Below are 15,553 nucleotides of genomic sequence, written 5' to 3' on the forward strand. Positions count from 1 at the left end.
AAAAAATCAAAACATGGTTTTCGATGTATTTTTTCCCGTAGAATTCGATTCTGAAGTCAAAAAAATAAAATTTTTCTTTATTTATTTTTTATTTAAAAAAAACCATGAAAAACCCGTAAAAAATGAGGTTTTTCGAGCAAAACCCCATAAAAAAGTAACTGGACCCTACTTTTTTATTGCAAATTCGGATTCAGCGTCGAAAAATACATAAGAATATATAGGTCTGGTCAATTGCACAGACACTTTTGTTTTTTTTGTGGGCCTGTGTAATCAAAGAGATTTTAATAAACGAATACAGTATTAGAAAATAAATTGTTTAAATCTTAAGTTTACATAACTATAAATATCAAATAATAAATTAAACCAATTTTTAAGTTACAATAATTTATGATGAGATCGTATTTTTTGTTTTGTTCAATAGATAATGAGGATATGTAGACATATCAGAACACGCGTCGGTCCAACAAACAGCGTCGTTACCTATGGTTCTCATTTAGCGACACACATGGCTTTAGGATTTTTATTCCTTGGAGGTGGAAGATACACACTTTCAAACAGTCCAAGTGCAATAGCAGTTTTGATAATATCCCTCTTTCCTAAATTTCCTACTCACAGTAACGACAACAGGTAAGAAATGGTAAAAATCCAGGGGGAAACAACTCTGGTTTAAATTCAAGTTTTCCTTATTTTATTAATTTTTCTCAATTTAGAAAAGTGATTTCTCCTTTTTATCCACAGTCGGAGATTTTTCATATTATCTCAGTTTACTCGAATTAAATCCAAATTTATTATTGAATTTTGATTATTTTTTATTATAAGAAAAACCGTTTGCAATTTTTTTCTCTGTGATATTTTTTTTTCGCTGATTTAAGTTTGATAATCGAATGAATGATATTTCAAACATACAGAAACAATAATTTTCTCGATTTTTTCAAATTATTTTATCACGTTTTATTCGCTTACTCCTAATTTATTCTCACTTAGAACTGGGGATTTTAGAAAATAGTTAGCGTTTTTATTTTTGGAAATGGAGTTTCCGTACAAAAATATAATTTCACTTAGGACAGGGAATTTTTCACCCAGAACAAGAATTTTTCAAAAGAATAATAATTCGGATTTAGAAGAAAAGAATTTAATAAAATCCCTGTTCTACGTTAGGATTTCTCGCAAGTTGAAAGTTCCCTCTGCCAAAATATAAAGAAAGTACTTCCGTTTTTAGAGTAGAAGTAGTATTTCAAAAAAGAGATATTGCCGAATTATAATAGAAAATTTAGTTACATATTATTTTTATTAATTTTTATTTCTTTATTAATAAAATTGGGATTTTTTTTCCTTTTTATTATTGGTATTTAAATATATTGAGCAATTAATTTTTAATTAATTGTTTATTTATAATAACAATTAACAAAATTCTACCTTTCTTGATAATTAATTATTTATTTAAATTAATAAATTTTAATAATTATTTTAATTTAAATAATATCTATTATATTATTATTTTATTCATTGTGAATTCATCTTTCTTTAGTCTCTAGTTGAAAATGTAACTACTTTGTTGAAAAACAATTTAAGTATTTCAATAGAAAATCCAACTATTTTGCTAAAAATCCGTTTTTTTGTTGTTTAAGAATTAGGTTTTTAATAGAAAATTTAACTATTCTGTTTTTGGTCGAGAATGTATCTTTTTTATGAAAATTCAACTATTTGGTGGATAATTGATATTTTTTATTTATAAATTTAACTAGTTGTTTTAAAACTTATGTAATACATAGAAGTTTTGAAAATATTCAAAATTAATTAAAAACTTCAAATTATTTCAAGTAATTTAAAAGAAGTGTGTTACCATTTATTGAGAACTTCTAAATATATTTTAAAATTAACTGCATTTTTCCTACAACTTTTGGAAAATCCTGCAAATTAAAAAAAAATCCTTAAAATCTTCCAGGTTCTTTTTTAGTCATTTTGTAAATCTCTTAAAATCTTTTTAAATTTTCTGTTACAAAATTTTTCAAAATGAAAAATCATTTTCAATTTTCCTAGGAATCTTAAGAAAATGTTTTTATTCTTTTGATTCCTTTCAGAATTCTTAAAAAGATTCTAAATTTTTTGTTTGAAATCTTCAAAAATCGTTATTTATAAATTGAAATTCTAAGCATTTTTTTTTAATTTGTAGGAATTTCTAAAAGTTGTAGGAAAAATTTAATTCATTTTAAAATATATTTAAATGTTTTGAATAAATTATCAAAAATGATATTAAATTTCGAAAAATTTAAAACCACTTCTAGATTTCTCAATATTTTGAAATAAAAATTTTAAGTTTTCCAAGGATGTTTATTTAAAATGCAAATAATTTAACTACTAATTTAGACAAAAAAAAATGAAAAAAAATGAATCTTTTAACTCTATAATTTATAAAGTTTTAAAAACAGTTTTTAAATTGAAAAAAGTTTAAACTTAAATTTTAAATGTTTAAAATTCAAGAGTTCCACTTTGAATGCTTTAATTTGTTGTTCATTCCCGGTTCGCAAAAATTGAAAAAATCCGGGGATTTTGAATCGATTCCAATCTGGAATTTTTCGTAATTTTCAGATATCATCTTCAAGCTCTGAGGCATTTATACGTCTTGGCAGCCGAGCCAAGATTGCTTCTTCCCCGAGATATCGACAATACGAAATATTGTTACGCGTCTGTCAGTTTGACATTCCGAACGGATAAAATGTCAGAGGGTCAAGAAACTGTCATGAAAGCTCCCTGCTTACTACCTCAGATTGATAGTTTGAAAAAAGTCCAATTAAATGACGATAGATACTGGAAAATTACTTTCGAACGGGGTCAAAATTGGAAGCAGCTGCAGGATATGCTTTCGAGATGCGAACCTTTGGACGTTAAACAAAGAGCCGGATGCCTCTCCTACTTGCAAGATCCACACGTAATTATTATTATTATTATTTATTATATAATATGTTCAATTCAATTTTGTTCCGAATTCGCAAACATTTTTTACGGTTAATAAAATTTAAAGAATCGAACTTTAAAGCTAAAAATGTTTCCATTTGAAGTAATATGAACTGAAATCATTTTCATTTTAAATAGCTTAAAACACCTTAAAATGCTTCAAAATTTCATTTCAAAATCTTGAAATGTCTGCAAGTTGTTTTACGTTTTTCAAATTTTTAATTATTTTTCAGAACTTACAAATATATTTTTAAATGACTCGAATTTTTTCTAAAATTTTTGTTAAATTTGATAAATATTCTCTTAAAATTATTTTGGTAATAAAAAATCATTTTTAATTTTCCAAGGAAATTTTTATTCTCCTGAAGCGTTTTAAAATTCTTTAAAAAATTCTACATTTTTTGTTCGAAATATGCCAAAATCTATATATTTTTTTTAAATTAGGTCGTGGGCTATTTGCATCGAAAGTTTGGTACAAATAACCGGAATTTTTTGGTAGACGTAGACACTTCATTGAAATTATTTGAAATTATTTGAAATTATTTCAAATTTTGAATTAATTTGGAATTTAATTTTGAATTTAATATGTAAAAATTACTGATTTCAAATGAACATTCAGATATTTCTGAGTATTAAGTTATTGTTCTTTTTCTTGATTAAAAAATTTCAAATTGAATGGTGTAAAAATGGAATATTTTAGACTGGAATAATATTTGAAATTTAATGAAATCCTTGAATTTAATGAATATATTATTCTGAAGCTATTTCAAAATTGAAAATAGTTTATAAAGTTTCAATCAAAATTGTAGAACTTTAAATCGTAAATCCTTAAAATTAAAGAGCTTTTAATATTTTAAATTTTAAATTAAAAATTATGCAAAATTTATATTTTACAATTAAAAATTCTCTAATTTTGAGGCTTTACATTGGAGATTTTTTCAATTTTCAAGATTTCGAATTGTAAAACTTGACTTTCGATTTCCAAAATCATCCAAATTTAAAAATTTTTTAAATTTATTCATGTTTAAAATTCAAACGATTAGGTTAATAGGGGGGGGGGGGGGTCAGAAGCCCCTGAAAAATGTATCACATATTTTGTGAATGGCCCCAGAGGTTTTAATTTGTACAATTTACAATTAAAAATGATGCAAATTTTAAGTTTTACGATTCAATCATTTGTAATCTTTATGCTTTACATTCGAAATTTCTTCAATTCGAAAGATTTGAAATTGGAAATAATCAAAATTAAAGAACTTTTATTTTGTTTGATTAAAGTTGTAGAAGTTTGAATTGTAAATCATTAAAATTGAAGAGTTTGTACAATTTTCAATTTAAAATTATTATTTATACAAGTTTGAAGTTTAAATTTAAATTTTCTTTAATTTAAAAGATTTAGAATTGATAACTTGACTTTTGATCTTAGAAATCATCAAAAATGAAGAATTATTTATTAACTTTTTAAATATATAAGATATCAAATGAAAATTTTAAAAATTGGAAGGACTCAGAATTCCAGAATATTACATTAAATCTAATTTTTCAAATTTGCATCCAACGCAAAATACACCATTGCAAAATAAATGAATTTTGAAACAAATACTTAAATTTTCCACTAAAGAATATCAATTTTTACCCAAAAAAATGGTATACTTAAACATACCATTGAAAAAATTAATTTTCAACAAGAAAAAAATGGATTTTCAACAAAATCGTTCAATTTTCAACCAAAAATTTAATGTTTAAACTAAATGATGAGTATTTAGCTAGAGTAATTGCATTTTTATCCGAAAAAAATTAACTTACAAAGAAAAGGTAATTTTCTACAACAAATAGATTTTTTAACAAAATACGTGAATTTTCAATGAAATAGTTGAATTTTTATTTGAAGAAGCTAAATCGTCTACAAAATAGTTGAAGTTCGAACTAAAAAATTATCATTTTTAACTGAAAATGGAATGGTAACATTTTTAGTTACAAAAATTAATTTTTAACTGAACACAATAATTTTCACATAAAAGAATGAATCTTAAACTGAAATAGTTGAATTTTGAAACAAAAATTAATATTTACAAAAAAAGAAAAATTGTCAAACCATAACTTAAATAATTAAATTTGTAGTTAAAAAATTAATGTATAAACAAACAGATTTATTTTCAACTACAACTATAGAAATTTCAATTGGAATAACCTTTAAACAAAAAAATTAATTTTTAACAAAAGCGTTAAATTTTTAACCAAATAATTTTATTTTCGACCTAAAATATGAATTTTCAACTAAAATGTTAAATATTTAACTGGAATACTTAGATTTTTAACCGAGAAGAATTTGTAAACAAGAAGATTAACTTTCAAAGAAATTTTGAATTTTTGACAAATAGTGAATTTTCAATTTAAAAAAAAAAAAAAACATTTTTTACGCAAATTCTTGATTTTTGAGCTAGAAAAGAGACATTTTGAACTAAAAATGAATCCGTTAAAGAAATAACTTTCAATCAAAGTGATGAATTTTCAACTAAATCTTAGATAACCAACTATCAACTAAATCAAGATAAATCTTCAACTAAAATAGTTGAATTTTATGCCAAAAATATGAATTTTCCAAAAAAGACATAAAATTAAATAAAATGAATATTAAATATATAAATATTTTCAAACAGATAGTTTAATTTTTAAATTTAACATATTAATTTACAACCAAATAGTTGAATTTTCACACAAATATTTAACGGAGTAGTTACATTTTCTACCAGAAATCAATTTTAAAATTAAATTAAAATTATGAATCGTTGACAAAAAATGTTTTTAACAAAAAAGTTTAACTTTTAACCAAGTAGTTAAATTTTGAACTGAAACAAGATGAATTCGTAACGAAAAATGTAAAAAAGAATTTTATTATAATTCAGAAATATAAACGGCTTGAAGTACTTTATCTTCTAAAATTTAAAAGAGGGAACTTTAAAATTATGACCAATTCTGACTTGGAAGAGGGATTTTTTTAAGTTCCTTTCTTCTAAACCCAATTAAAATTCTTGAAAAAAAATCACGTTCCATGTAAAAAATAAAAATTCCCTGTTCCAAGGGATTTTTTTTTTTAACAAAACTCCCTGTCCTAAAATAAAGACGATAATTGTTTTATAAAATTCCCTGTTTTAAGAGGAGTAAGCGAATAAGCGGGATAAATCCATTTTTTGCAAAAATTATTGTATCATCAATTCTATTTCCAAACTTAAGTCAGCAAAAAAAATCTCACAGAGCAACAAATTTGCAAAACGTTTTTTCTTATATTGGAAAAAAATAAAATAAAACTTCTTTCTCATAAAGTGTCGATGTATTTAAAAATGTTAAAAATCAGACTCAAGGAACGTTAAACTCTTTAAATCGTATGATAAGCTCTCTTTTTAATTAATAAAAAGTAAGGGGTCATTTTTTGGGTTTTTACGGAAAATTGTTAAATTTTCTAGATTATGTCAAGTGAATTAAATGATAGTTGCACCTGTACAAATAAGTGTATTAATATTAAGTATCTTTGATTTTTTAACAAAATACTACTAATTTTTGCAAAATTTCTAGAAATGAAGACCAATCTTACACAAAGTACATACCTTTTCAAACAAATAGCATAATTTTTACAGGGTGTCTAGCAATTCTGAGGAACAAAATTTAAGATCTTTTCTAGGTTTCCAGGTCAAGAAATCAAAATTTTCCAGCTTTTTTATATAAAATAATGAAATAAACGTGTGTCATACATGTAAAAAGTGAGCCATTTCATTTTTTATTGGCCAAAACTTCTAAAGAAAGCCGAATCGTATATAAAAAAATTCTTAATTTTTTGCGAACATGAGTCGTCTTAGTGAAATCTTTAGGAATATTTTTAAATCTTTGTAATGTCTGAAATCTTTGTGAAATCTTTTGAAATTTTTGTGATGTATTACAAACCTTAGTGAAAGCTTAAAATTGCGGTGAAATCTGTTAGAAATCTTTTGACATTTTTCAAAGCTTTTGTAAAATCTTCAAAATCTTTGTGAACTATTTCTTTAATCTTTGTTGGCGAAATCTTTTGTGTTTGTTGAAAATCATTGAAGTCTTTTAAAATCTTCTCAAATGTTTTGAAACCTTTTGAAATCGCTTAAAATCTTTGAAGTGTTTTGAAATGCTTATGAATTCTCTAAAGAAATTGTGAAATCTTTATGAAATTTGTTGTAATTGTTTTAAATCACTGGAATATTTGAAATCTTTTGAAATCTTATAAAAAATTTTGATACCGTTTAAAATATTTGAAATGTTTTTAAATCTTTGAAATATTTCTTTAATCTTTGTTCGTGAAATCTTTTCTGTTCGCTTGAAATTATTAAAATCTTTTCAAACCTTCTCAGATTTGTTTTACACTTGTTGGAATCTTTGAAATTCTTGAAATGTTTTGAAGTCCTTAAGAATTGTTTTAAATATTTGAGAAATCTTTTGTAATCGTTTGAAATCTTGTCAAACATTTTTAAATCGTTTAAAATCTTTGAAATGATTTGAAATCCTTAATATCTGGTGTGCTGCACCCTTGTTGAAATCTTTGAAATTCTCGTATTGTTTTGAAATCTTTATGAATGTTTTATGAAATCTTTAAAATCCTTTGAAAGTTTAAAAATCTTTGTCCAATGTTCGAAATCTTAGCGAAATGTTCGAAATCTTTGTGAAATCTTTTGAAATCTTTGTGAATTCGTTGGAATTATTTAAATCATTACAAATCTTAGTGAAATGTTTTGATATCTTAGAAATGTGGTTTAATATATCCTTTTAAAAATCTTTAAACTCTTTTGTAAGTTTTAAAATCTTAGTGAAATGTTCCAAGTCTTCATGAAATGTTCGAAATCTTTGGGGAATTTTTGTGAAATTTTTTAATCTAGTGTACACGCCTTTTTTGAATGTTTGAAATTCTTGAAATCTTTGTGAAATATTTTGAAATGTTTATAAAATCTATCTTGAATCTTTTTTTGGAAAATCTTCTGTATTCGTTGAAGTCATTGAATTATTTGAAATATTTTGAAATCTTCTAAAATGTTTTAAAACCTCTTGAAATCGTTTTATATTTTTAAAATCTTTGAAATCTGGTGTATTATACCCTTTATCAAATCATGGAAAGCCTTAAATCTTTAAAATTTTTAAATGTTTGTGAAATTGCTGTGAAATCTTTATTGAAATCTGGCGTGCGCGCAGCCTATTTTAAATCATTAACATCCGTGAAATCTTTAGAAATGTTTTGTAACCTTTTGAAATCTATTGTACACTCAAAACCCGAGTGGTCAACCCCTCGAAAAATCCGTTATATGGCCATGGCTTATTCTAATTCTAAAACTGAATTAACATCGAAATTTTAAACTAATAATTTTTATAATTCCTAAGTTGAACACCTCAACAAAAAGTGCCTTGAAATATCTTTATTTATTCTGTTATAAACAAAAATTCAATTATATCTTGACGAATAAAAAAATGTTCAGTAGCAAGATTCGTTCTAAACGAGATGTTTCTTTCATAATGGGCTAAAAGATTTAAATTACTCTTCGCATTTCGATAAAATTACTGTTTTAAAAGAAAAAAGGAATAATTAAAGTTCAAGGTTTTCGTGAAAAAATAAAGGAGTGTTCCAGGTTTTTAAGGTTTAAAAACAAACAAGGCGATTTCCAGGTGTTCAAGGTCACTAGATACCCTGTTTTAAATTCGAAATATAAAGTTTCAACCACATTTAAATTTTTACAAAAAAATATATATAAATTGAAAAATTATGAAAATAATAAAAACTTGACTTTTGCTACGATCAGAAGTAAATTCCCTATTTTAAAATTAAATTCTCGGTCGTTTCCCGGTCAAGTTTCCACCCTGCCAATCCATGACTGAAACCTTTTTTTCAGGGATTTAAAAGTCTCATGGCACGGGCCTTGACAACAGATAACATCATTGCCTGGGGAGCGCAACCTGAACACATCACCTCCTTTTCGAATGACAAAACAATATTAAATATCGTAAAATATTTCCTCGATGGAACCTCGAGGGAGAGATTTCAGGACGAAATTCTGCAGGACGTTTACTCATACAAAAACCAATCAAAAACTCCCAAGCGAATTGGAGATTCGATGGATCGAACCGATTCTATAAGAGATCAATCAAGTTTTAGTAGTGACAGAATGGACATTGGCGAAACGTCGATATTGGGACAAAGCCAAGAATGTGGCAAAGAGAGCGATATTAAGGATAATTTGCAGGATATGTCGGAGTCGGAGAGGCACTTTTTGCAAATTTTTGCCATAATCGCTTACGAGTGCGTTATCAAGGATAAAGTTAGTTTTCTGCCACTTTGGGTCAATTTGTACAAGACGATAGAGGAAATAGGAAAGAGGCCTAGTTCCTACTTAGTTTGGCAGATTAAACTCATCGCTTCAAGGGTGCTCTGCGACGATCATTCTGAAACGACCAATCGCCTTTTAACTTTAGAGAGTATTTTGGCAATTAAACAAAAGTCGGCAATGGTTATGGACTCGTGGGAAGATGGTGAGTTACACTGATAAATTCATACGTTCTTGTTTCGTTTCATTAATAAATAATTTATTCATCTCGTTTATTACAAAAATTTGCTATAAATATAGAAATCTCTAAAATTAAGACAAAGGTACTTGGGTTTATGTAAACAGGCCTCGAATCAACTAGGACACTTCAGGGACCATACTTAAATTATGTAACAGCTCAAGGATCCTGAAGATTATTTTTTTAATTATAAATTTTGTCATAAGGTTGAAACTTGAACCAAAATAATGAAACTTAAATCGAAAAATAGTTTTTAAACAAAGCAGTTTAACCATATGATTGAATTTTTAAACAAAAAATATAAATTTTCGACAAGAAATGTACTAGTTAATATTTCAATAAGAAATAGGAATATTCAAGAAAATAGTTGAATCTTCAACCAAAACAGATTATTAACTTTCGACCATGCAGTTGCATTTTTAACCAATAAAGATTAAATGTCTAACAAAACAGATGAATTTTTAATAATATGGATAAATTAAAAAATTTATATATTATTTTTAATCAAGGTGATAAATCTTTTTACCATAAAGACGAATCTTCAACAAAATACACGAATTTTCAAATAAATAGTTGAATTTTCAAGCAAAAAGATGTTACTTCGACCAAGAAGATTAATTTATAATTTTCTACTAAAAAAAAAAACACGAATTTTCAACAAATAAAATAATTTTTCAATCAAAAATGGAACAGTCAAATTTTTAAATAAAATCAGTAATTAAAAGAAAAAGAAATTAAAATTTAGCTAAAATTTAAACCAAAAAGATGAATTTTTAACCCAGAATATTAAATTCCTAATGAAAAACATTAATTTTAAATCAAATAGTTTAAGTTTCTCATGAAAAAAGATAGAAGTTCCGTAAATAATATTAATTTTTAAGAACAAAAAAAAGGAAATTTTAAACAAAATAGTTCAATTTTCAACCAAAAAGACGAATATCCAGAAAGGAGAAGAATTTTCAACAAAAAAAAAAAAGATGAATTTTCTTCCGAAAAAGGTTAATTTTTCACAAATAAGTTGAATTTTCAAGCTTAAAAGTTGGATGTTTCAGAAAAAATCTGACTTTTAATCCCGGAATGATCAATTTTAAACAAAAAAGTTAATTTTCAACCAATATACCAAATAGCTGAATTTACAACGAAAAAAAAATGTCAACTAAACAGTTGCATTTAGAACTAAATAGTTGCTTTTCCAAGAAAAAGAGACACATTTTTAAACAAAGCAAATAAATTCTCAACCATAAAATATGACTTTTCAACAAAATAGTTGAATTTCAATGAAAAAATCAAACTTTCAACCAAATAGTAAAATTTTTTTATCCGAAAATAATCAACTTTTAACCAAAAATATTTCGATTTTATTATTAGGTTCTGTTAATTTATTTCGTATTTAAGTAAGAAAAGGGTCTGGAGGCTATCCTTTTATTTATAAATTTTATTATTTCGTTGAAAATTTAACAATTTTCTTGAAAAGACATCGTTTTTTGTTACAAATCCAACTGTTTTGTTAAAAAATTTGTTTTTTTGGATCGTTTTTGGATGAAAATTCAACTTTTTTCATTTACCTTTTAGATTAAAAATTTTCCTGTTAAAAAGTCATACTCCTAATTTAAAAGTTCCACTATTTAGCAAAAATTAACTTATTGTTTACAGTTCTTATTTTTTTGTTGGAGTGAACTGGAATCTTCTTTGGATACAAATTTAACTACATGTTATTGAAACTTTTTTTAATTCATCTGACTTAGAAGACTTTAATGAAATTGCAAATGTTCGGTTGAAAATTCAACTCTTCTTAGGAAGTTTGTCTTTGTTTTTAAAATTCACATGCTTTACAAGAAATTAACGCTTTCTTTGATAAAAATGCAACTGTTTGTTGAAAATTCATGAATTTTCTTGAAAAGTCACACTTTTTGGTCGAAAATTCTGCTGTTTTTTGTAAAAAATGTACTTTTTGTTTAAATTTAATATTTTGGTGCTGATAAGAGAACTAAATTTTTTTTTGGTTGAAACAACTATTTTTTTTAAACTGTGTTTTTTTAAATTAAAATTCATCTGTTTTAAAAGAAATTCCATCGTTTTGGATAAAAATGCAACTATTTTTTGAAAATTCAACCATTTTGTTGAAGTCATATTTTTTAGTTCAAAATTGTGCTGTTTTGTTCAAAATCGAAATATTTCGTAGAAAATGCATTTTTTGTTTAAATTTCATATTTTGGTGTTAAAAAGAGAACTAAAATCTTTTTTGGTTGCAACTTCAACTATTTTTTTTAAACCTTGTTTTATTAAAATAAAAATTTATCTAGAGAAATTCCATCTTTTTGGATAAAAATGCAAATATTTTTGGAAAAGTCAACAATTTTGTTGAAATCATACTTTTTGGTTCAAAATTCTGCTATTTTGTTCAAAATTGAACTATTTCGTAGAAAATCCACTTTTTGTTTAAATTTAATCTTTTAATGTTAAAAAGAAAACTAACGTATTTTCGGAATGTTTAAAAAAATGTTTACGAGTTCCTACTTAATTTTTTTTTTAATGCCATATAAAATTAAATAACGATGATTCTACATTTGAAAAAGTAGGTTTATATGACTATAATTTCGTTTCAAATTAATTTTTTTACTGAAAGTTAATTTTCTTGCTTCCATTCATTCTAAAAAGTCATCTTTTTTGGGTTTTGATTAAAAATCAAAATCTTTTTTTGGTTTTTCGTTCGGAATCTATATTTTTTTGGAATGAAAATTTAATTATTTGGTTGAAAGTTGAAACTTTTTGCTAAAAATTATTTTTTGTTTGTTTGAAGATTCATCATTTTAATTAAAAATTCATCTCTTTGGTTGAAAAAAGAGATCTTTTGTTGAAAATTTTATTTTTCTTCGGTTGAACATTAAGTTTTGTAACTAAAAATGTAACTATTTCATTTTTTGTTGAAAAGTTATATTTTTCAGTTGAAAATTCATCTCTGCTAGAAATTAATCTTCTTGTTTGAAAATGTATCTTTTTGATTTAAAATTCAAATATTCTGGGTTAAGATTCATAATCTTGTTTGTATTATTTTAGTGGAAAATTCATCTTTTTGTTTGAAAATTCGTGTATATTGTTGAAAAATGGAAAAAAAATTCTTAACCAAGCAGTTACATTTAAAATCAAATAGTTGTGCTTTCAATCACAAAAAAAAACGAGTTTTAAACAAAACGGATTAATTTTTTAACAAAATGCTTGCATTTTTATGCGGAAAAGGCGAGTATTTTGGAAGACTGTGAAGTTTTCAACAAGATTATTTTTCAACCAAGAAATATGAATTTTCAACCAAAAAATATGGCTTCTACAATAAAAGATTAGTTTTCAACCCAAAAGGATGAATTTTCTATTAATTTAGTTTGAATTTAAGTGAAAATCTTTAAAATATCCAACTGTTAAATGCTTGCAATTTAACCAAATTAAAACTTTGAATACGGATTCACGAAATTAGAAAATTGTTCAATTTTAAAGTATCAATGAAAATGATACAATGTTTTTTAATTTTTACTTTAAAATTTAAAAGTTTCATTATGAAAAAATTGCAACTAAGTATAGCGAATTTAATAGAAAAACGAAGACAAAAAGTAGATTAGTGGCTTTTTTCTTCAAAAAGTGGAAAAAGTCGCACGATCCGAGCCCTGTGTAATTGAAATTCACGTATAATTTTTGTTTCAGAACTGGAACCTTTGTTGCGCCAATACATAGTAAATAAAACTGTACAGACAGGACCTGAAAAATTGGCAAAACTCACTGCCTATTTAGTATTTTATGATGTTTTACACCAAATTGATCTCAAAGCCATTTGTAAGTTGCAAATTGAGTGACTTGAACTTTGTTTTTTTTTCCGTATCTTGTAAAATGTGATTAAATGTATTCTTTCTGATTTTAGCGGATCCGTTTGCAGCCACTAATTTTTCATCAAAAGTGCCAGTTGTTACTCTTTACAAGTTGTATCAACTTTTAAAAGTGGAACAGACGTGAAATTCGTTTCGCTTCCATTGATCTGCATAGGAACAAATTCCACAAAATATTGTTTCCTTACTTTTTCCTTAAATGGAATTAGATTCGGATACTCTATGAAGCAATATATTGTGCTAAAACCAATTTTTAGAGTTTTATATTGTATAGATTATTGTACAAAGCTTAACAATAAATTAGACTTTTCATGTTATTTTCGACCTTAATTTAGCTAAGGGCCCGTTCTTAAATTACGTAAGATTTCTAGTTTCCAAAAATAATAAGATATGGGACTTGAGACTAATTAATACTTTTTGTGTTTTAAATAAGATTTGTAGAGTGAAAACTTTATTTAAAAAATTCTCAGATTTTTCTTTGAACAATTTCTTATTTTTTCGGACCATTAAGATTGAAATTTCAGCATTTTAATCTTGTAATATTTTTAAGATCGGATCTTTTATAACCGGAAGCAAAAAATATTTCAGATGCAAAATACGATTTTTTCAAATTTACTTATTTTTTTAACCAAAAAAATTAATTTTCTACCATAAAAGATGAATTCTCAACAAAAAACATGAAATTACATTTTTTTAAATTAATTTGACAATCAAAATGACGAATTTTCAAGAAATAAAGATTTTTCAGTCATTAAAGAAAAAAATAGTTTACCTAAATTGTTGAATCTTCTAGACAAGACAAAATTTCTGTACAAAAATTGAATTTTTAGCGATAAAAAAAAATTTTTCATCAAAATAATAAGCCGATGAATTTTAAATTATAAAATATTAGTTTCTAACAAAGTAGTTAAACATTCAGCTAAAAAGATGAATTTTCTACTAGAAATATGAATCTTCGACAAAAAATGATGTCTTAACAAGGTGGTTTAAACAAAATAGTTGAATCCTCAAGCGAAGAAGATTAATTTTTAATCAAACAATTACATTTTTATCTAAGAAAAATTCAGTTACTACTAAAATAAATTTTTGAAATAAAAGCACAGATTACAAAAAAAAATAGTCCAACTTTCATCCAGAAAAATTTTTACTTTTCAACATGAAAGTATGAGTTCTAAAAAAGAAGGAAATTTTTTACGAAGGTACATGAATTTTCAACCAAAAAGGATGACTTTTTAACAAAATTCTTGAATTTTCAACTGAACAGATGCATTTTGTTCAAGAAAGATTAAATTTCTACTAAAACAGATGAATTTTTAAATAAAAGACCTATTTTCAAATAAAAGTTGTATTTTTATCTAAAAAAGGTTTTAATTGACTTTTCAACACTAACGTATGGATTTGAAACAAGTTAATTTTCTACCAAATATAGTTGAATTTTTAATCCATAATTTTCATCCATAAAAGATTTTAATTTTACTGTTCAACATTAAAGTATGAGTTTTAAAAAAGAAGGAAATTTTCTACCGAGATACATGAATTTTTAACAAAGCAGTTGAATTTGCAACCGAAAAGGATGGCTTTTTAACAAATTTGTTTAATTTTTAACTAAACAGTTGCATTTTTATATAAGAAAAATGTAATTTCACTGAAATAGACGAATTTTTTTAAGTAAAAAAAATTTAACAAAGCAAAAATAACTAAATTCACATCAAAAAAGATTTTAATTTGTCTTTTCAATTTGTCTTTTCAATACCAAATTATGAGTTTCAGGTACGAATTACATTTTTTACTAAGATGCTTGATTTTTTAACAAAACAGTTAAATTTTCTACGAAAAAGGATGAATTTGTAAAAAAATTCTTGGATTTTCAACCAAACAGTTGGATTTTATCCAGCAAAGATGAAATTTTACTAAAACAGATGAATTTTTTAATAAAAACACAAATTACAAAAAATTGAATTTTCATTCAGAAAAGATTTTAATTTTACTTTTCAACATTAAAGTATGATTTTAAAAAATAACGAAATTTTCTACCAAGGTACGTGCATTTTGAACAAAACAGTTGAATTTTCAACCAAAAGGGATGACTTTAATCAAATTTTTGAATTTTCAACTAAACAGTTGCATTTCAACCAAGAAAGATGAAATTTCTGCTAAAA

The 15,553-nt window shown here is 24.8% G+C and overlaps 1 protein-coding gene across 1 annotated transcript in view; it reads left to right on the plus strand.

The window, feature by feature from the left end:
• Positions 1-13,711, plus strand: part of LOC117171422 (anaphase-promoting complex subunit 1) — a 75,319-nt gene extending 61,608 nt beyond the window's left edge. Inside the window, exons 17-21 of the mRNA XM_033358735.1 lie at positions 422-627; positions 2,590-2,929; positions 8,853-9,489; positions 13,216-13,344; positions 13,430-13,711. Coding sequence (XP_033214626.1) covers positions 422-627; positions 2,590-2,929; positions 8,853-9,489; positions 13,216-13,344; positions 13,430-13,521 — 1,404 coding nt within the window. The 3' untranslated portion in view covers positions 13,522-13,711. The remainder of the gene's footprint in view (positions 1-421; positions 628-2,589; positions 2,930-8,852; positions 9,490-13,215; positions 13,345-13,429) is intronic.
• Positions 13,712-15,553: the final 1,842 nt, after the last annotated feature.

This window comes from Belonocnema kinseyi, chromosome 4 (genome assembly GCF_010883055.1).
Source record: "Belonocnema kinseyi isolate 2016_QV_RU_SX_M_011 chromosome 4, B_treatae_v1, whole genome shotgun sequence".
Taxonomy (NCBI): Eukaryota; Metazoa; Arthropoda; class Insecta; order Hymenoptera; family Cynipidae; genus Belonocnema; species Belonocnema kinseyi.